This window comes from Ovis aries, chromosome 8, assembly GCF_016772045.2.
Source record: "Ovis aries strain OAR_USU_Benz2616 breed Rambouillet chromosome 8, ARS-UI_Ramb_v3.0, whole genome shotgun sequence".
Taxonomy (NCBI): domain Eukaryota; kingdom Metazoa; phylum Chordata; class Mammalia; order Artiodactyla; family Bovidae; genus Ovis; species Ovis aries.
In genome coordinates this window covers 76,835,979-76,857,880 of record NC_056061.1, presented here as the reverse complement: position 1 = coordinate 76,857,880, position 21,902 = coordinate 76,835,979, and the positions used below count along the sequence as shown (strand labels likewise).

The 21,902-nt window shown below is 43.0% G+C and overlaps 1 protein-coding gene across 3 annotated transcripts in view; it reads right to left on the bottom strand.

Moving 5' to 3' along the window:
- Positions 1-21,902, bottom strand: part of ESR1 (estrogen receptor 1) — a 402,846-nt gene that overhangs the window by 33,895 nt on the left and 347,049 nt on the right. For all 3 annotated transcript variants that reach the window (XM_042253635.1, XM_027972563.3, XM_042253634.1), the window contains exon 7: positions 4,648-4,781. In XM_042253635.1, the coding sequence (XP_042109569.1) occupies positions 4,648-4,781 (134 nt within the window). The remainder of the gene's footprint in view (positions 1-4,647; positions 4,782-21,902) is intronic.

The following is a 21,902-nucleotide window of genomic DNA, read 5'->3' as shown; positions in this document are numbered from 1 at the left end:
CCACTGGTGCCACCTGGGAAGCCCCAAAGTACTTAATTATGTTGAAAAGGGGCATGAGCTGACTCCTTTTAAGTCAGAGAGTCTCATAAGTGATGATGACAATTGTCACTGACTGAAGACCTACTATGTTCCAGGAAGTGATCACACACTTTCTGTTTGTTTAGGCTGTGCTGGGTCTTCGCTGCTGCACACGGGCTTCTCTAGTTGTGGCATGGACTTAGCTGCTCTGCAGCATGTGGAGTCCTAGTTCCCCCACCAGGGATCGAACCTGTATCCCCTGCATTGGGAGGTGGACTCTCAACTCCCAGACCACCAGGGGAGTCCCTGCATTACACATTTTATACACAGTTTCCCCCAGATCTCACAATAACCTCAGGAGACAGACATTATTTTCCCCATTATCTAGATCTTTAATAAACTGAAAAGGATGACATGTTTCACCATGGTGGGCACAGCACAGGAAAAATGGGAACTTTTTAGGTGCCTCTGGTCACACCCAACAAACAAGCATCCATTAAGTGACTAGATGGTATAACACTTGTTGGCAGTTCACAGGCTCTGAGGAATACAAAAAAGCATTAATGGTTTACAGAGAAATTAGGACACATGCGTAAAGACTCCACCTGGGTTTAAAAAAAAAACTGGAAAACCAAAACCAAAAAAAACATGTCATTCATTTTCTTTTGGTGGTGGTGTAGCTGCTAAGTCTTGTCCAACTCTTGTGGCCCACCAGGCTCCTCTGTCCGTGGGATTCTCCAGGCAAGAACACTGGAGTGGGTTGCCCTTCCCTCTTCTAGGGGATCTTCCCAACCCAGGGAATCAAACCCCATCTCAGGCATTGCAGGCAGATCCTTTACCAACTGAGCTACCAGAGAAGCTCTATACATCTTCGTATACTTGGTGTAAAGTTCACAGCGGGAATTCCATCACTGATGAGTTCTTGAATAAATGAATGAAATGACTGAATCAGTGAATGAAATCAGCCAACCAACTGACTAAATGCTAGAGTGTGAGGTATTAGCTTTAAGAACTAAAACAGTCTAGAGAAGAAAAACTCATTACGGATGGGGTCATAGCAAGATTTCCTAAATGAGGTGAGATCTGAATTGGGCTTGAAGAATTTGAAATACTGGAATTAGAAAGAAGAACTAAAGTCCCATTGGATAGCAGGAATACTGTAAATGGGCCCAGAACCTCCTCCCCCTGTAGCTTTAGCTCCGTCCTCCTCTTCCACTGCTGCGCCCTTAACAGCCTTTTACTCTGAGTTCATCTGCCCTGTTTGCATTTGTCCTACCTTGAACCCTGTCCAGCCAGCTCTCAGAATCCCTTGATGCTAGTACTGATTGGGCAAAGACATCTTCAGATTAACCAGGGAGGCCTCTGTCCTTTGGTGGAGGGTGGAAAAACAGTGCTTGTCCTGTGGATGACTGGAGACTTTTGCAAGCAAAGGAATAAATTCTTCTGTCGCAGAAAAGATGAAAATCTCCCACTCCCAAATAGCTGTGAAGAGGCCTTCCCATGGAAACGTTGGCACCTGGGAGACCTCCTCAAGGCTTCCAGAAACACATTCCTAGCAGGTCCTCATAACAACCATTCAACTCCCCATGTGTCTCTGTGCCAAAGTCAAGGCCAATGTAAACACACCCTCCTCAGACTTTAGTGACAGGGGCTCAACACGAAACACCAGGTTTCTCTACACACTGAGGTTTTGTTTCCCAAGTATCAGGAAAGCATCTTCTAGCAAGTTCTCCTGAATCATTTCTAGCTTGCCTTCTGTCAGAGAGTCCAGGAATTAGCGCCACTTTGTAGTTTGTCTCAGAACAGGTGAAGAATGGCCCCTGATCAGAGCTATGGCTTGGTTGGGTTTTAAGAAAAGTCCATACCTCCAGTGGTTGGAAAAAGGTGTTGATTGTGGTGACCCTCATATCACTAGTCACTGCTCTGAAAAAGGCCCGGAGCGCCACACCACTGTGTTTTGGAGTCAAGTCCTTTTCGATTCTGTTTTTTTTTTTTTTTCAGGAACAATATGAGACGTCGGGAGCTGTGCTCAGCAGGCAGATCCACTTTTCCAAAACAGAAATCACTTTGGGGGTGGAAAGAATGATTTCACTTTTCCCAGGTTGAGAGACAGCTTCTGTTTTGCTACAGCCCATGAGCCAGCAGTACTGCTCTTGAGAAAAGAAGAGCTACTGGCATCTCACAAAAAAAGACAACTATAAACTGTCACTGAGATGGTGCCTTGTTTCTCCAAAACAGCATTCCAGCCCTCCCGGTGCAAGGCAGCTCACGGAATATCCTGAGAAAGAGGTGAAGGAACAAGAATGGAGCCGGCAAGTTTAACTGGTGTCAGGAGGCAGCAGGTGAAGGTCCAAATTCTGTGGCAAGAAGTACTGTTTTTGAGATGCCAGTGCCAGTCTTTTCATAAAAGACTTTCTTGTGAGGGCTTAAAGTTTTTCCCTCTGGGATTTAAAAGACTCAGGCTTATAAATCCAATATTTTGATGGCAAAAGTTCCCCCTTTTCTATTATATAATATGAAAAAAAAATACACCCTCTCACAGGCACAGACCAGTAATGCAGGAAAATAAGATACGTATCTGAAGGAAATATTTTTGATCACCAAGGTCAGAGCATCTACTTCCATTGATTATATCACTCTGGCTAATTTCACTTCCTGTCCAGGGTATTATTTCCTGGTAAAAGTAGGCAAAAAAGTCCCAGAACTTTATAGGCCTGCCTTCCCTGAAATTAACAGATTGTCCACACGAGAGCCGACGGCGTGTGCCAGCCCTCCAGCGAAGAAGGAGCAGGTTCGGGACCTGGCACGGTGCAGCCGAGTGGCACTGCTCCCAGAACTCTTCTCCAATAAAGAGCCATTGTGGGCTCTGGACCCTTCAACCAACAGGACAAATGACTCAAATGAAAAGCACAATGCACGCGAGTGGAACCTGAAACTTGAATGGCGCGGTAATCACTTCCTTAGTAGAGACGCCATTATTTTTCACGCAACTTCATCCTGCAATTCAGTCCTTGCCCAGTGTAACGGTACAGATTTCCATTTATCAGTTGATAAGGGAGAATGATTACTAGCAGAACCATTAAGCAATACAGGTTACAAGCACTGGTGGGGAGAAGTGGAAAATTGTCAGGGGAGGTGGGAAGGGATTGACATTCATCAACAAAACACCTCAAAAGACAAGCAGGTGCCAATTCTCCCCAAATGGGGATCAACAAAGACTCTAGTTCAGCTACTAGGAAACTTGAGACCGTATCGAAGAGTGTAAGAAGCTAAATCTAAAATCAGGCCCAGGGCTTCAAGGCAGCTGTGATTTCTGTGTGAGAATAAGGTCTCCAGCAGGAGGTGGGCCTGGGGTTGGGGGGCTAAGGTCAAGGTTTAGGGCATCTAACCCGTGCACCTGATGCCCCATTATCAAGCATCAGGTGTTATAGGCTAGAGATCAAGTGCTTAGATTTGACTGCTGAAGAGGCTGGGACGAGTCAGGGCGCTAATTCAGGCTGAACCATAGTTTCCATCTGGATGACCTGGAGTGACTCATGCAACAGCCAACCTCACTAGCAAAAAAAAAAAAAAAAAAAGGATGCCACTCTCAGCTAAGATTTCTCAGATGAATAAATAGGAAAGGACAGTTGAATTGGATACCATGGATCAAATGAAAACCACTCTTTTAGCTGGACCAACATACCAAATTCCACGTTCTTTGGTTTTAGAATTAGGTTTTTCTATCTCTGAGTCAATGGTATTTTTCAGCTAATCAGTTTTGACCAGGAACATAGTCTGTCTCAAATAAGCCTCTTTCCTTATGATCTGAAGCTTGGAACTGGTCACAATATCCTAATAGGGTCAACCACTCTACTTACTTTCTAACACATACAGCTAACAACAGACTTATGTCCATATACATGTATCACTTTAATAAAAAATAAATAAATAAACTCATATCTGTGGAAGGATACTAATATTTCAACAAGGCCACCTGATTCAATGTTGAATTTTTGCTTTCATTCATCTTATTTGATCAGCATGTTTTGCCTCCATAGTGAAGTGAAGTCGCTCAGTCGTGTCCGACTCTTTGTGACCCCATGGACTGTAGCCTACCAGGCTCCTCCCTCCATGAGATTCTCCAGGCAAGAGTACTGGAGTGGGTTGCCATTTCCTTCTCCAGGGGATCTTCCCGACCCAGGGATCAAACCCGGGTCTCCTGCATTCCAGGCAGACGCTTTAACCTCTGAGCCACCAGGCAAGCCCTTTTTTGCCTCCATAAGTCATCTACAAAGAAGACGTGTCTGTGCTCACCTGTGCCAGCCTCTTTGTGACCCCACTGACTCTAGCCCACTAGGCTTCTCTGTCCTTGGGATTTTCCAGGCAATACTGGAGTGGATTGCCATTTCCCCCTCCAGGGGATCTTTCTGACAGAGGAATCAAAATTGCATCTCTTGCAGCTCCTGCATTGGCAGGCAGATTCTTTATCCCTAGCGCCAAAAAGATAACTAATTTAAATGTACGTCAGTTGCTGTTTTCAATTTGTGAGTATGCCTTTGTAATAGGTACCTTGTATCTGGTTGAAAAATACAAATAAATGTTTCTTCCAGTAACTTGGCATTAAATTTTCCCATGTGATCCACTCACCAGAATTAAGCAAGATGATGGATTTGAGGCACACAAACTCTTCTCCCTGGAGATTCATCATACGGAACCGAGACGATGTAGCCAGCAACATGTCAAAGATCTCCACCATGCCTTCCACACATTTTCCCTGGTTCCTATTAATACACACACAGACAAAAATATTAAAGCACAAAAATATTCCAGAAGACATGATAAGGTTCACATTCCAAAAAATCTACTGGTTCCAAATCTGTAACAAAAAACCACAGCTCATTCTCTTCATGGAGCATGAACATTCACTTGAATCCTAGAAGGCAAGATGAAAAAAGATTTTCCATCAATAAAAAGACTTCCATTTCAAATTCTTAGAAAAGATGTCTTGTTCAGTCCCCAAATTTGTTATGTTAAATATGAAGTTCTTCAAGCTATGGATAATTAAACATGATTTTAATTCAGATAAATATATTTTTCTAATAAATATTTATCAATCACCTAGTATATTCTAGTTGTTGTGATAATAAGAATAAAAATAGGGCTTCTAATATCTATATGCTCATGACCTTGAGATAATACAATTTGTATTAATAAACGTATATAAAATGATTTCGAGATTCAGGACCAACGATGAAAACTATGAGCTGTAGCTGTGTGGAAACCATGAATGTTGCCTAGGATGACAGGTAAAGATGCTGAGTAGGTGGCATTGAGTGGACACTTTAAGAAAATGTAGGATTTCATTGAGTTGAGGTATGAAAGCGTCATTGGAAGAGCTCCCAAACATGGAAAGGAGGAACAGTGTGAGAAAATCTGGAGGGAGAAGTAGATAGGGCAGTAGTCTAGGAAAGAAGATGAAAGAGATCTTACACCATTATAAGAAGTTTAAGTATTTTCCCTGTACAACAGAGCTTTGGTGTCAAGGATTTAACATTAGTAGTTGTAACTATTAAATAAGCAAACCCAAAGGGAAGTTCCCTGCTAGCTCAGACAGTAAAGCGTCTGCCTACAATGTGGGAAACCTGGGTTCGATCCCTGGGTCAAGAAGATCCTCTGGAGGAGATGGCTACCCCCTCCAATACTCTTGCCTGGAAAATCCTATGGATGGAGGAGCCTGGTGGGCTACAGTCCATGGGGTCGCAAAGAGTTGGACATGACTGAGTGACTTCACTTTCACTTTTCACTTTCAAAGATTCAAAACATGCAATATCTTTAAAAGAAAGTATTAGTATATTTTTCAATAGGATTGGTACAGAAACTAAATGCAGAGATGATACATCTGAAAGGAATGCATTCATCTAGTTATTCATTAACTGAATTTGGGGCATGATGAGCTTGGGGCATAGGAAGAAGCTAAGATATTTTATGCATATGCAAACATATGTTTGTAACATATTTAAAAATTTAAAACATGAACAGTAAACACATTGTCCAGCACTTTATTTTGCTTTTAATGGAAATACTTTAGAGTTCTTCATCAACTGTTTTTAACAGCGGCACGGTTTTTCACCAAACAAAATTATTTTATTTATTTAATCAGTTTTTTGTTGTTTGATTTTTAGTTTGATTTCAAGTACTGTGCTGTTACAAACATTTCATGCAAAGTGTATACTTGTGTTTAGTCTTGACACATTCAAAATGACTTATTGAGGGCCCATTATATATGAGGCTTTGTGTTAACATTAGGGTACAGGGAGGAAAACCATGGACCTTGTTAATATAGAGATTGGGATGGGGGGATGAGATAAATTAGAAGTTTGGGATTAGCAGATACATACAAAAAACAACCAGATCTGACTGTATAGCACAGTATAGTATAACTACATTCCATATCCTGCAATAAACTATAATGGAAAAGAATCTGAAAATGAATATATATGTGTATGTATATAACTGGATCACTTGCTGTACACCAGAAACTAATGCAATATTGTATTCTCCGATACCAACTTTACTTCAATATAAATTTTAAATAAAGAGATTCAAAACGGAGTCAAGACAGATAAGGAAAAAGATGAGTGCAATACAAGGCATATTCCCCAGAAGAGGTATGTTACATTGAGTAACAGTTTCTCCAAATTTAACCCACATCAATATTGAAGCAATTGTCATAAAGTTCTCAGTTAAAGTTACATAAAAAAATGAGTTTTTATGTAAAGTGCCTAAATGGCAGGTAGCACACCACAGGGGCCATATTTAAGTCTTACAGACATAGTGATAAATAGGTAGAGCCATAGATATCAGGGTAGAGCCTGGCCTTTTTACCTGAAGAATCCAGGAAACAATTCCCAAAGTGCCTTCTGCTTTGTAGAAATCTGGGTGCGTGAGAGCTCGACATAAGCAGAGGGGAATCTTGAAAAGATATATTGCTCCACGGGAGGAATGAGCTGGTGGTTACACCAAAAGGTGAGTGGGTCTCAAGCCCAGGTGAGCCTTAAACCAAAAGTGGCCTTAATCTACAAGTGAGCTTTCCTGTCCCGCAGCTGATTTTTTTTTCTTTCTAGTGAAAAAATAAACAAGGAGAGGGAGAAATGTTTGGAGGCTAAAGCTTTAAAAATAACAACTCATAGCCAAAATAGAGAAATGTTCCTTTCTCAGTATAAAGTCTTTGTTTACTTAACAGGCTGCACACCGGCAGGGGACGGCTTCTCAGTGTGGGAGGGAGCCTGTGTTTGCCTGCTGTGAGCAAAAGTTCAGTTCAGAAACGGAGATAGTGGAGTCTTAACAATCCTCCTCTTTTCTTCTCATCCCCTTACGACAGTCTCCTACATTTTCTCATGAGGAGTTTGTTCTTCACTCTGCCAGTGAGAGTGTATTCTTCTCAGCCTCTTCTCATCGGATGCTATCCTGGCATTTCTAAACAGCAGTTATTACCCGGCCACAGCACAATGCTGGCACTTCAGCACAGTTTAGGGCCAAGCCCTCAGCCATGGCACATACCCACAACTCTCAATTCAGTTCTTAATGTGTATCTGTGTGTGTGTATTTGCACGTGTGTTTGCACGCACATGCACGTTCTCTTTTAGAGGACATGGAAGGAGCATACACTAAGGATAAATCACTGAGACAATTTGATAGAAGGACCCTGGGTCTAACCTTCCATGCAAACAGAAGTGCTTCATATGTGCTGGTGTGAGTTTCAACTCTGAGGCTCCTGGGGGAACATTCACTGCAGTGAACCTGCAGTTTTCTAAGCCATGCTCTATGAGTCTGGAAAAACTTGACGTTGATGTCTCCATAAGAATGAACTCACTGTCTTTCAGTGGAAAAACTTCATTTGGTCTAAACGCTTCAGCCAATTTGTTATTTGTGTAATAAATAAAAAGCATGTACTCTGAGAGCCCTGATGATATTTTCAGTGAATCACTAGAATGTCAGCTGCATGGAAATGACTGATTACATGGTATGTAAGAGTCTCCAATTGGCATTACCACCAGGTGAAAAGGTTTGCCGAGTGAGCTAGTGAACAGCTGATTTCTCACTCTAAGGTCAGGTACAAATCCACATGGATTTGGAAGGTTAACAGACGCTCGTCACCTGCCTGACACAAAGGTATCATTTACTATCCACGGAGGTCATGACACATTGGGGTCAGCGATTCATTTTCAAACCCTGCCGACACACCCTGCACTAACTTCGAGGAGCCAATTAGACTAGCACAGTTAACTCAATATCAGAGGAACAGGTGAGTCAATGGCGCAGCGATCGGGTGATTGCTAAGAATCTGGAGGTAACCTGACTACAGTAAGACAGGATTAGTTTAAATCCCTGAGGTATGCCTGAGGCTGTGGGACATGTGGGCTTTTAAAGAACAAGATAAATTTTTTTAAAAGAAGCCCAGCTTCAGGCATAGATCACGAGTAGTTTACCAAGCAGACCGGCCCATGACTCCCACTTTGACACACGTCAGCCTGCAGTGGCGAACTCTCCTCGTCACAGTCTGCTGTTCAGAGCACCTCAGAACTGCCTTGACGGAAACCCTCATTCCTCTCCTTACCCTCTCCCAATGCAGTCCATGTGCACTCAAGTTATGGGGAAAGAAACAGGTTTGGAAAGCGTGTTTGTTCATGGGAGGTTCTCCTCTACAGAATTGAATGCCCATTTTATGGAAGCCCTTAAGTATGCATTCCTCCACAGGTGAAATAAAGAGCTCCAATGAGGATCTATGGCTCAAACCTGCACTTGCATATCTTCAAAAGTAATCTTAAAATGTAAAGCTACCCCTTGGACTTTGTTATTGTTGTTTAGTTGCTAAGTCGTGTCTGACTCTTGTGCGACCCCTTAGACTGTAGCCCATCAGGCTCCTGTATCCATGGGATTTCTCAGGCAAGAACACTGGAATGGATTGGAATTTCCTTCTCCAGGGGGTCCTCTCAACCCAGGGATAGAACCCTTGTCTTTTGCATTGGCAGGCAGATTCTTTACCACTGAGCCACTAGGGAAGCCCACCCTGTAGCCTCTCTGTATAAATGAACATTGATAGATGGAGACAGAAAACCCAGGAGATCAACATAAGACATTCAATTTAGCTATCCTGAAAAATTACAACAAGGTTAGAAAAAGGCTACAAATTAAGATGCTGCTGAACATCAAAAGGTCCGTCTAGTCAAGGCTACGGTTTTTCAAGTAGTCATGTATGGATGTGAGAGTCAGACTGTGAAGAAAGCCGAATGCCAAAGAATTGATGCTTTTGAACTGTGGTGTTGGAGAAGACTCTTGAGAGTCCCTTGGACTGCAAGGAAATCCAACCAGTCCATTCTAAAGGAGATCAGTCCTGGGTGTTCCTTGGAAGGACTGATGCTAAAGCAGAAACTCCAGTACTTTGGCCATCTCATGCGAAGAGTTGCCTCATTGGAAAAGACTCTGATGCTGAGAGAGATTGGGGGCAGGAGGAGAAGGGGATGACAGAGGATGAGATGGCTGGATGGCATCACCAACTCGATGGACATGAGTTTGGGTAAACTCCGGAAGTTGGTGATGGACAGGGAGGCCTGGCGTGCTGCAATTCATGGGGTCACAAAGAGTCGGACATGACTGAGCGACTGAACTGAACTTATATATGTGGAATCTAGAAAGATGGCACAGATGAAGCTACCTCTAGCACAGGAATAGAGACGCAGACGTAGAGAGTGAACATGTGGGCATAGCTGGGGAAAGAGAAGGTGGGACGAACTGGGAGATTAGGGTTGACATATATACATCACCATGTGTAAGATAGCTAGCTAGCGGGAACCTGCTGTAAAGCAAAGGGAACTGGGCCAGGTGCTCTGTGATGACCTAGATGGGTGGGGGTGGCGGGGTGGGAGGGAGCTCCAACAGGGAGGGGATATATGTACACATATAGCTGATTCACTTCATTGCACAGCAGATGCTAACACAATATTGTAAAGCAATTATACTCCAATAACAAAATAGTTTCTGTATCTTTGATGCTACAAAATCTCTCAGCACATGCTCTGACATGCTATGACTCCATAAATATTTGTATGATCAAGAGGTTTACATATACAATGCTTTGATGTATGGAACACAATCCTGAAGATGGCAAACTGTAAGGTATCTTGAGAGATACAACATTTGAATGGCTATATCTTCAAGCTGATTATTTGAGAGGAAAGTGGCTAAGACTGTGGAATCTGACTGCCAGGTCCAAATCTTGAGACCATTATTTACCAATTATGTCACCTTGAACCAGTTCCTTAAATTCTGTGTGCCCGAATGAGTATATACTCACAGTGGACTGTAGGTTGAATAAGAATTAGTAAGTCATTAATATATGATTGTTTGATATAGTGGTTGGTTTATGAGGATCAATAATGAAATTGGCCCTGGAAGTAAGGTATTGATATAGAAATATTTACCCCCTTGATACTGAGTAATAAGAAACAGACATAGCAAGCTAGAGAGCCCTGTCAGCAAATTATCAGGTAAAACCATGGTCTCAAAGAAATTGGAAGGCAGACCGCTCACCTGGAGAAGTGGATAGAGGGAGTCCAAGTAATGGTATATGGCTGTCCACACAAAACAGAAGTGAACTCAGGTAAGAAGGAAGTGGTTCTGAAGCAGAAACTGAAGGAAATGGGGGAAATCCCAAAGATAAATAACCTTACAAATTTGGAAAAGCCAAATGTTCCTGGCTATGAAATATTAAAGAGATGAAGTCAAAAAGCATTCTGTATTTGGAAGGCCCAGTAGACTTTTTGATTTATAAGGTTTAGATTTAGAGTGTTTATAGCACCTCATGTGGTAAAGGGTGACATCAAGAGGGTCTTGCCTCTTCATCCAAGCCTGTGGTTTCAAATAGCCTCAAGGTTGTCACCAATAAATCATGAGGGAGAGGCCAAAGGACAAAGAAGCAAATGAGAACATTAGACTTGAGTGTCGAGGAAAGACTTTGGGTGTGGTTACAAGAGATGAAACTGACAAGGGCAAATGGGATAGAAGCCTACTCTTCTTCCTCTTCTTTTTTTTCCTTTAAGACAACTGTACTACCAAAGAAATCACAAGTCTGAACTAATAAACAAAAGCCTTTGATTGTTCAAGTCTCTAACCCTAAAATTTAGGTTGCTCAACACAACACAAGTATTCCCGTCTCAGGTCATTGTCCAATGTAAGCATCTTCCTTGGTAAATGAACTTCCCATTCAGGGACTCGGGATCCCTCTAAGCTCTAGCTCTGCCCTGTAGAGGTCCCTGAAGTGCTCTTCATTCAGACAGGAGATGGAGAAAGGACTCAGGAAGACTCGGAACATGTGCCGACAGGATGTGCTATGAACATGGCAGAGCTCACTGAAAGGAGAAGCAGTCTCACGCTCACTTCAGCTGCAGCCAGTGTGGATGATGGAAAGAAAGAACCTCCCAGAAGATGAAGTCAGGGTTCTCGAAGTAGAATGGAAAAGTTCCTTCTCCCCAGACAGCAAATTTAGGAACTAATTAAAGAACTTTCAGGCTCCTCAGAGTAGAAACCTCCACATTCTGCCTAGTGGGTTTCCCAGGCGGCACTAGTGGTAAAGAACCGCCTGCCAGTGCAGGAGGACCTAAGACACATGGGTTTGATCTCAGGGTCAAGAAGATTCCCTGGAGGAGGGCATGGTAATCCACTCCAGCATTGCTGCCTGGAGAATCCCACGGACAGAGGAGCCTGGTGGGCTACAGCCCCTAGGGTTACAAAGAGTCAAACATGACTAAAGTGACTTAGTATGCATACACATTCTATCCAGCATGATGTAATGACTGGTATGAAAGAGTATGTGACAAGAAAATCAAAATGGAGCCACTATTGCTAAGAGAGCAATGGAGCCAGGAGACCACGAAGGAAGTGGAACTTGAGCACATCTCAGCCTGGATGGAACCTGACATTTGACCACTCACTATCCTAAGGAAGATTGCCAGAACCTTTGCCAGAAACTCAAAATGTTTATCAGATTCTTATTCTAAAGCAACTCATGACAGCCTATCCCTTAAAAATAAATATTTCTTTTCTTGTGACTTCTGCCTTTAGAATTTCCTGACTCTCTTTCCCAGAACACTCTCCCCTTTATCTGAATCTGTATCTCCTGAATTGCAGTTCTTAAGACGTGAAATAAAGCTTTGGTTTTTTGCAGTCTCGATACAGACTATTGTCTGACAAATGACACAGGCTATTCCTACTTCTTTGTTTCTCAATTGACTTTTTCTTGCTGTTCTTTCATCCCTACTCCACTGTGTGATACTGAATGTATTTGTGGATCAAGGTTACCAAACCAGGATAAGCCATATCCATGCTGGACAGAAGGGACCACACATTCCTGAGAAATCAGTGTACAGGACTGACTCGGAACCAAGCACATGGCTGGAGGCAACTCTGAATTCTCTCTCTTGGAGAGGAACAGTGTGAATTTTGGGTATGGGGGGAGTGGATATTTGGTGACCAGAAGTGAAAGATTGCTGAATTGATCACAACACATTTCCTTTTCCTCCTGGGCTTCCTCCTAGACATACAAACATTTCCCAATATTCCCTGGAAGTTAAAGTGGACATGGGACTGGGTTCTGGCTAGTGAAAAGTGAGGGGAAGCAACTGGGACCACTTCTGCGATAAAGCGGATAGATAAGAAACAGACATGCCTCTCCAGTCCCCGTCCCCACCTACTGCCTGAATACAGATCATTCCACGGACCCAGTAGAGGGCAGAGCCTAAGGTTAGAAAGGCCCTGGGTCCTTGAGTTGGAAGGTCACCGGCCAAGGAAGATGCCTGCATTAGATGGGAACCTGAGTAAGAAACAGATTTTTCACTGTGTTGAACAGCAGGCATTTTAGGGAGAACTGTGACAATATTTAGCCTCTACCCTATGACACAGAATAGATGCATAGATGCATCCTCTGTGCTCCAAGCCACTCGGGACACAACAACTGACACGCAAATACACTTAGGATGCAAAGATGTGCTTCTGAGACATGGCGACTACTAATAACCAACCAAAGGGATATAAAGAATGTATCTCAGTGACAATTTGCTTTAGAGAAACCAGACACTTCTAGCTGGTATCATTAGGAAAGAGGTTGATGAGTATGTGGCATAAGGGATGGAGAAATTTGAGGCTCCAGGGCCTGTATTTCTGGAGAGGGAGCCTCCAAAACATGATACTGCTGGTGACATCCACTCAAGGAGTGAAGAAACCAAATAACTGAAATGTAGACTCTTACAAGGACTTCCCAGGTGGCTCAGTGGTAGAGAATCTGCCTGTCAAGCAGGAGACTTGGGTTTAATTCCTGGGTCAGGAAGATCCCCTGGAAAAGGAAATGGCAATCCACTGCAGAATTCTTGCCTGGGAATTCCCATGGACAAAGGAGCCTGGTGGGCTAAAGTCCATGGAAAATCAAAGAACTGGACACAGCTTAGCAACTAAATAACAACAAGAATCTTATGAACACTAAGGTCAAGGTTGCTATCATTATAACAAAGCCCAGTATTAAGTGACTGATTTAGAGTTGACCAAAGGTCTGAGTGTTTTGAAAAATTACCCAGGACTCATTTGTTTCTGAGTCTTCAAAAACCTCCTAGGTTTGAAGGCTTTTCTTCTGAAAATGATTCTGAACAAAAGCAATGATCTGATATCTGCAAGGATGTGCTGAATAAACTCACGAGAAGGAGAGCATATCTCTCTCAGGGCTCAGCCACCCCTCTGTGCACCTGAGAACATGTAATCCATAGGCTTTGGATCAAAGTCTATGCTTTATATGTGAGTGTACTTTACCTATCACAGGCTATATGTCAAGGCAAATAAGCTAAGAACACATAATGATAACTAGCAAAAATGTCATTCCTCTTAGAAAGGATAGTGTTTAGGCAGAGAAAGGAAAAGTGGAATGCAATAAAAACCAACAGGGGAATTTTAAGAATATGGCCAAAAGATAATCTTCTTAGAGTTACTCTGAGAAAACGGAGATAAAAACTATGTTCTATGATTCATTTGGAAGAACTGGATTTCAAATGGTCCATTACCTTGAGGAGAGTTGCTATGAGACTGAAAGCCAGTGCTGTCTTCATGGAGAGTTGGAGGATTAAATGCATGGGACAATTTGGGAACATCTTAGAAACATAAAGTTCTCAGAAGGCACACTGCAAGTCAAGCAGAACTTCCTGAAGAAGCAGGAGAGGTTAACAGTAGGAAGAAGGTTTTCAGGACTCTGCTTTTCTCAGTTTCAATCCATATAAAGCTTTGCTGCTATTGCTGATTTCCTCAGAAACATACAGGAGTCTACCAAGAGAAGCCAGTCAACATTGGTGCCCAGTAAGTGGACTTCCAAAAAATTGGGGAAAAAGCTGAAAAGATTCTTTCAGCATAAGGAAGTCCACACCCATTAAAATCAAAGAGAAGAATGAGGCTTTCTTTCACGCAATGTCCGAAGGATACATTCAGCTCAAGAAAAAAACAAATTCTTTAGGATTTCCCTTGTGGTCCAGTAGTTAAGAATCCACCTTCCAATGCAGGGGATGCAGGTTTGACCCCTGGTCAGGGAACTAAGATCCCATATGCTACGGAGAAACTAAGCCCATGAGCTCCGGAGCCCTTGTCCCACAACAGAGATTCTGCATACTGCAATTAAGATCCCATGCAGTCAAATAAATAAATATTTTTAAAAAGAGAAACGTCATTGTCACTCAGAGACTTGCCTTGCTGAGACATTAACTCATTGATGACTGAAGTCTGAGAATGACTGGCCATCCACACATATCTAACCATATATCCAATCCTTTACAAAAGGAAGACTCTACCCATGCTCCCCGCCCCACCCCACCCCCAACATCATGCCCTGATACAAGGCCAAGAGGACTCTCCTCTCGCTTCATTTCAGTCACTAAGGGGGGACTTCAGCCTCAAAAGAGTTGCTGTGAGCCTACCCCCAATCCTGGAAACAGAGTACAGATAATTGACACGCCTATTACTCACCCAGAAAGATCCAGACCCTTTCTATTCATACTGGTGCAAATGGTCATCATGAAAATTACACAGGGAACATTACAGTGGCCCATCTGAAAGGTGTGTCTGTATATTAGCTTCACACACTTAGTCATCTAATGTCCAATTGTCTTTATTAAGCCACCTCTCACACAGCAGTAAGACTCTATGGAATTCGTTGCTTATTTACTTTTCTCACATTAGTAGGTTGATAGTCAAAAGAGTTTTGAAGCCAAGAGGCGTTTTCTAATAAACAGAAAAAGCCTTAACATGCACTCTTTTCATATACTTTTGGGTACTAACATAGCGAGAAAGAAGGTTACACTTGGCTATTATAGGTGCTTCTGTCAGAATGTGTAAAACACACTTCTGGGTTTGAATGGTTTCCCAAAGGGAGATGGAATTCTGTGCTTCTATAGATAATGATCCACTTGAGTTTGCCTGTTCAGTGTATACAGTTTAAGAGCTAAAGTAAGTCCCTAGAAGAAAATTCTCTAATGGTTGTGTCTATTCAAATATCCAGTTGAAAAGAGAGTCAATCAATCTTTTAAATCTTTTAAGATGTCCACATCAAGTATGTAAAACATCAGGAAGAATTCCCTGGTTATTCACTTTTCATTTGGAAACGCTGTAATTACACAAAGAAGTTAGGTAGTTTTTCTTGAATGTACTTCAATGAACAGATTTCATTAATTGAAATGAAGGCAAACAAATTAACAGAGAGAATATGGTTTGTAGGAGAGCAGGGTTTCTATTTTTGATAAACCAACAATTGTTTCTTTATGTATGATAAACACTTCTTCATTAGCTTATTTTAGTTATACGCTACTTTTTAAGTCTATTATATATGTTGGATTCAGTGCTAGGAACTCAAAGATCAAATGTATTCATTCCTCTATGCATTCAGTGAATATTTACTACATCAGAATCTACTCTGCTCCGTGCACTGAGCTGAGTGTTGAGGGTTTAACAATAAGCAAAACATTGTGCTTCTGCAGTGTACAATTTAGGAAGGTAGACAGGTATTAAGCACACACACACACACACACACACACAACTACAACAGCAACAACAAATAAAACTAGTAATTGCAATCCGTTCCAAGAAGGAAGAGTATAGGGTCTTACAAGAGAGCAACAAGAGGACTGACTGCCTTAACTCCGAGGAAAGGTGGGTCTCAGAGAAGACCTTTGGGAAGAGGTGACACTTAATCTGAAACCTACAGAAATTGGAATTAGTCAGGAAAAACTTTGGGAAGAGTGAATCAAAGAGAGAGATGTATACATAGGTTTGGGAAGCAAAAACAAAGTGCTTGATGAGTTTGAGACACTAAAAAGAAGGTCAACACTTTGGAAGGCTGGAACTCACTGTGACCCCAAGCACGGTGGTCCTGAGCAGAGTAAAGAGGCAGCCACAGAAACAAGGCCCTTAGGCTTCCATCCGGAGGGTGATCTTTAGCCCCAGGCCAAGAGAGGCCACTGTAGTTTTAAGAGAATTCCGAGGAAACCTAAGAGAAGAGTGGCCAAGATTTGTGTTTTTCAAAGACCAGACTCACAGGGGAATTATTTCCTCAAGTCTCTATCAAACGAAAGTGAAAGTGTTATTGCTCAGCCACATCTGATTCTTTATGACTCCACGGACTGCAGCCTGCCAGGCTCCTCTGTCCATGGGATTTTCCAGGCAAGAGTACTGATGTGAGCAGCCATTCCCTTCTCCCAGGGATCTTCCTGACCCAGGGATCAAACCCAGGTCTCCTACACTGCAGGCACAGTCTTGACCATCCAAGCCACCAGGGAAGCCCCAAGTCTCTATGAAGTGAAAGTGAAAGTCGCTCAGTCATGTCTGATTCTTTGCGACCTCATGGGCTATACAGTCCATGGAATTCTCTAGGCCAGAATACTGGAATGGGTAGCCTTTCCCTTCTCCAGGGGATCTTCTCAACCCTGGGATTGAACCCAGGTCTCCCACATTGCAGGCGGATTCCTTACCAGCTGAGCCACAAGGGAAGCCCAAGAATACTGGAGTGGGTTGCCTATCCCTTCTCCAGCAGATGTTCCCGAGCCAGGAATCGAACCGAGGTCTCCTGAATTGCAGCAGACTCAGCAAGAAGAATATAAAATTCGTATTTCTTATCCTTGCATTCTACTTGCAGCACACACACACACACACAAAAAAAAAACAAACCAAAATGCACCACCAAATGCTGCTTTATGGTGCAGAAATTAAATGCAACATAATCACTTATGGCCATTGAAATGTCCGAAGAAAAAGCAATTCCTTTCTTATCCTGTCTTTTACTTGCAACTCCTGGTTTACAAAACCAGTGCTCCGATCCCTGAGCTCTAGGGCCTCACTTTTCTTATATGGAAAACTTTAATCTGTTCACTATCCTTTAAGACAAATGACATATATTCAATACACAAGCTAGAACTAAACTAATGACCTAGGAATTATCATGGGGATTCTGGAGTCATCTCATTAGGGTTTATCAAGCTCTTATTGAGATCCCAAGCACTCTGCAAGTGAGTCAAAGTGCTCACTTTCCAAGAGCTTCCATTCACATGGTAAAGGCAGATAAAGAAATGTAAATAATGAGCAGGATAACTCCAACTGTGAGAAGTGCTTTCACAGGAACTAAACCAGGGAGCAGTGGGATAGTGTGGCAGAGGGCCACCTCCAGCTAGCTTGTCCTCCGGGCGGTGACATCTGGACTGAGGCCCAAGTAACAAGATGTTTTGAGATAACCCAGACTCTAATTTTAGAAGAGAAGATTTTCAAGTGTTTTTTCATCAGGATAAGAATTAAGATAGTCATTTTAATGGTTATTTTTAAGGTTAGGAAAAAGTATTCTGGCTTTGCAACACAATCATGCATTGGAGAAGGCAATGGCAACCCACTCTAGTACTCTTGCCTGGAGAATCCCAGGGATGGCAGAGCCTGGTGGGCTGCCGTCTATGGGTTCACACAGAGTTGGACATGACTGAAGCGACTTAGCAGCAGCAGCAGCAAGGCAGATCTACACAGACAAAGCACTGTGCCAAATAATCCAAGAAACTGGAATTGAAAAAGGAGAATTAGAGGTGGCCAGAACACTGCCTTCCTCTTAGAAGCTCCAGTCTTTTTCATGCTAAAATTGAACCTACAACCGTTAGGAGAACAATGGTTTTCCCTGGTAGCCAGTTCACAAACTCAGCCCATGAACAGTCTACAGAAGGTGGCGGCGGTACTTCTTAGCTTACACTGGAACCAATCCTCTTTGATAGAATTCATCTTTCTTTAATGTTGACAACTCACGTGGAGTTCTTTGGTTTACTTCATTTTTAAAATTTTATCTTTTCTTTTATTACGGATGATCTTTGCCTTGACTTCACCATATAATTTCTACTTTCTAAATTCATTTCATTTATTTCAGTCCAAGGTTTAGCCAAATAAAAATACAGCTAGAAAACATTAATTTGAAGAAGGGTAATGGACACTGAACTCATGTGGTTCAGTAGTAAAGAATCCGCCTGCCAAGGCAGGAGATGTAGGTTTGATCCCTGGCTTGGGAAGATCCCATGGAGAAGGAAATGGCAACTCAGTCCTATATTCTTGTCTGGGAAATCCCATGGACAGAGGAGCCTGGCAGGCTACAGTTATTGGGTCACAAAGAGTCGGATACAGCTGAGTGACTGAACAACAACATCAAATTGACGCTGAGAGCTGTTTCCAGTGTGCTGGGATATGTATGCCTGGAGTTAAATACTAGTTTTTGAAAAAAACTTTTGGCCACGCCATGTGGCATACAGAATCTTAGTTCCTCTACCAGTGATTGAACCCATGCCCCCGGTAGTGGAAGCGCAGAGTCTTAACCACTGAACAACCAGGGAAGTCCTAATACTAATGTGCTCTTGATTGGAGTTGTTTTGTGTAGCTCTTAAATATATGTGTTGATTTGTTTTTGAAGTTTTCTTTTGATTACGCAGTAGGTAGCATTATGTAACTAGTGACAAGCCCAGTACCAGAAGGAGTGGCCTTGTGTTTCTGGCTACCCTCTGGCAGTAGCTGGCTGTATAACCTTAGGCAAATGGCAACCCACTCCAGTATTCTGGCCTGGGAAATCCCATGGACAGAGGACGCTGGTAGGCTACCATCCATGGGGTCACAAAGAGCCGGACATGACTGAAGAACTTCACTTTAGAGGCTGGAGTGAATCAACAGTATTCAAACTCTTTTTAGCAATGGTATCCTTATTAAATGAAATACTACGTGGCACTTCAATTGTAAGGCAGAACAAAGTGCGTCTTCTTTGGAAGAACTCTTAAGGGTGCCCCGGAGACCACATCTTCTTCCTTCCTCCAAGGCAACTTCTTAGTTACCTCCTTGGAAAAACCCACAGAAGGCAATTTGAAAAGCAGTGCCCTAGGTCTTAAACGTTACTACAGTTCCAAGTGCAAACAAGATAAGTCTCCAAAATCATACTTCACAGAATCAACATTTTGTACACTTACTAACCTCTATGAGAAAGTAAAACGGTTTACTTAGTCCTTTAATTATAATACTAAGCTTCACTTTTGGTGATGAAACGTCTTAAAATACAGCTACTCTTGGCACCAATGAAGTCTCCTAGGTTGGACCATGTCATAACTTACGAGTCCTAACAATGACAACAGAATAGCAATGAAAGCCCACGTCTATTCCATTCTCACTATGTGATAATCAGTTCAGTTCAGTCGCTCAGTCGTGTCCAACTCTTTGCCACCCCATGAATCGCAGCACACCAGGCCTCCCTGTCCATCACCAACTCCCGGAGTTCACTCAGATTCACGTCCATCGAGTCGGTGATGCCATCCAGCCATCTCATCCTCGGTCGCCCCCTTCTCCTCCTCCTGCCCCCAATCACTCCCAGCATCAAAGTCTTTTCCAATGAGTCAACTCTTCACATGAGGTGGCCCAAGTACTGGAGTTTCAGCTTTAGCATCATTCCTTCCAAAGAAATCCCAGGGCTGATCTCCTTCAGAATGGACTGGTTGGATCTCCTTGCAGTCCAAGGACGTGGTCTAAACACTTGGCATTCACTCCTTGAATCCTTATAAAACTCCATGGAGGGCTTCCCCAAGTGGTCTAGCAGTTAAGAGTTTACCTTGCAATGCAGAGGTACCAGTTCAATCCCCATTCCAGGAAGATACTACATGCTGCAGAGCAACTAAGCCCATGAGCCACACCTAACGAAGCCCACGTGCCTAGAGCCCATGCTCTGCAACAAGAGAAGCCACTGCACTGAGGAGGCCGTGCACAGCAACTAGGGGGTCGTCCTCACTCACAACCAGAGAAAGCCCGAGTGCAGCAACCAAGGCCCAGCGCAGCCAAAATAAATAAACAAGCAAATAAATAAATTAAAAAAAATTCCATGGAAAGAAACTGAGGCACAGAGAACTTAAGTGTCTACCCAAAGTCACAGTTTGGTGGGTGGTTAACCTGCAACCTAGCTCCAGAGCCTGGGCTCTCAAACAGCATACTGAATATCACCACCACCCCACCACTCCCCGCTGACCATTCCCTTCTCCAGTTAGGCTCACTTTCATATGCCTTTATCTCTGCTGCACCCCTGCCCACATCCAACCCTTCCCAGAGGGACTTCCCTTTCTGCAACTCCCCTCGAACCAATGTATCTGAACATGAGCCTGGAGAAGCTTCTGTTGCTCTGAAACTTTACAAATTCCTACAACTCTCTTTTCAACAGGTTCCAAAGGTTTGTTCAGTGTCAAGGACATTGTGTCAGTTCTGGGACTAAGACTCGGGAGCTTGGCACCAAATTCGTGGACCGAAGGTTCCACTGCACTTCCATCTTCTTCCTTTCCCTGGGGAGTGAACCATGAATCTTCCTACAGCAACTATCCCTTCTGTTTCTCCGTCTACCACTCCCCACTAGCGGTTCTCTCAAGATGAGTTCTGAACTAAGTGTATACCCATGGGCAGCACTTAGCACCTCTATGAGTGGGTAGCTGTTCCCTTCTCCAGGGGGTCCAGGGGATTCTCCCAACTCAGGCTTGGGGGAGGTTTCTCACACTTTCTACCTATAGGCCAGTTTATATACCAGAAGGGACTCCCTGGGTTGCCTGCATTGCTGGCGGATTCTTTACCGGCTGAGCCACCAGGGAAGCCTCATTTGGCACTTAGCTACTTGTTACGGACACATGTTAAGCTGTATATATTCATGTAACTGTCTTACTACACCCCGCACCTCTAATAGATTATATGCTATCAGAGGACAGGTTTGTATCTTATTTTTCTCTATATTTCTAATTCCCAGGTAAATGTTGATCTTATTAATCTAGATCATTAATGGTGGAGTGAAAAAAACATTCTGGCACCATATGGTGCTACAGAAGACTCTTGAGAATCCCTTGAACAACAAGGAGATCAAACCAGTCAATCCTAAAGGAAATCAACCCTAAACATACATTGGAAAGCCTAATGCTGAAGCTGAAGCTCCAATACTTTGGCCACCTGATATGAAGAGCTGACTCACTGGAAAAGACCCTGATGCTGAGAAAGATTGAGGGCAAGAGGAGAAGGGGGTGACAGAAGATGAGATGGTTGGATGGCGTCATCAACTCAATGGACATGAGTTTGAGCAAACTCCGGAAATGGTGAAGGATAGGGAAGCCTGGCATGCTGCAGTTCGTGGGGTCGCAAAGAATCAGACATGACTGAGCGGCTGAACAACAGCCAAAAAACATTGCCACTGGAGTAAGGAGTTTTGATTCCTGCCACTAGAGAGCCTTACAACTGTAAGTAGATACATTAACAGCTATAAACCTCATTTTCCCAGAGGAAAGGTGAACATTATAATGTCTATC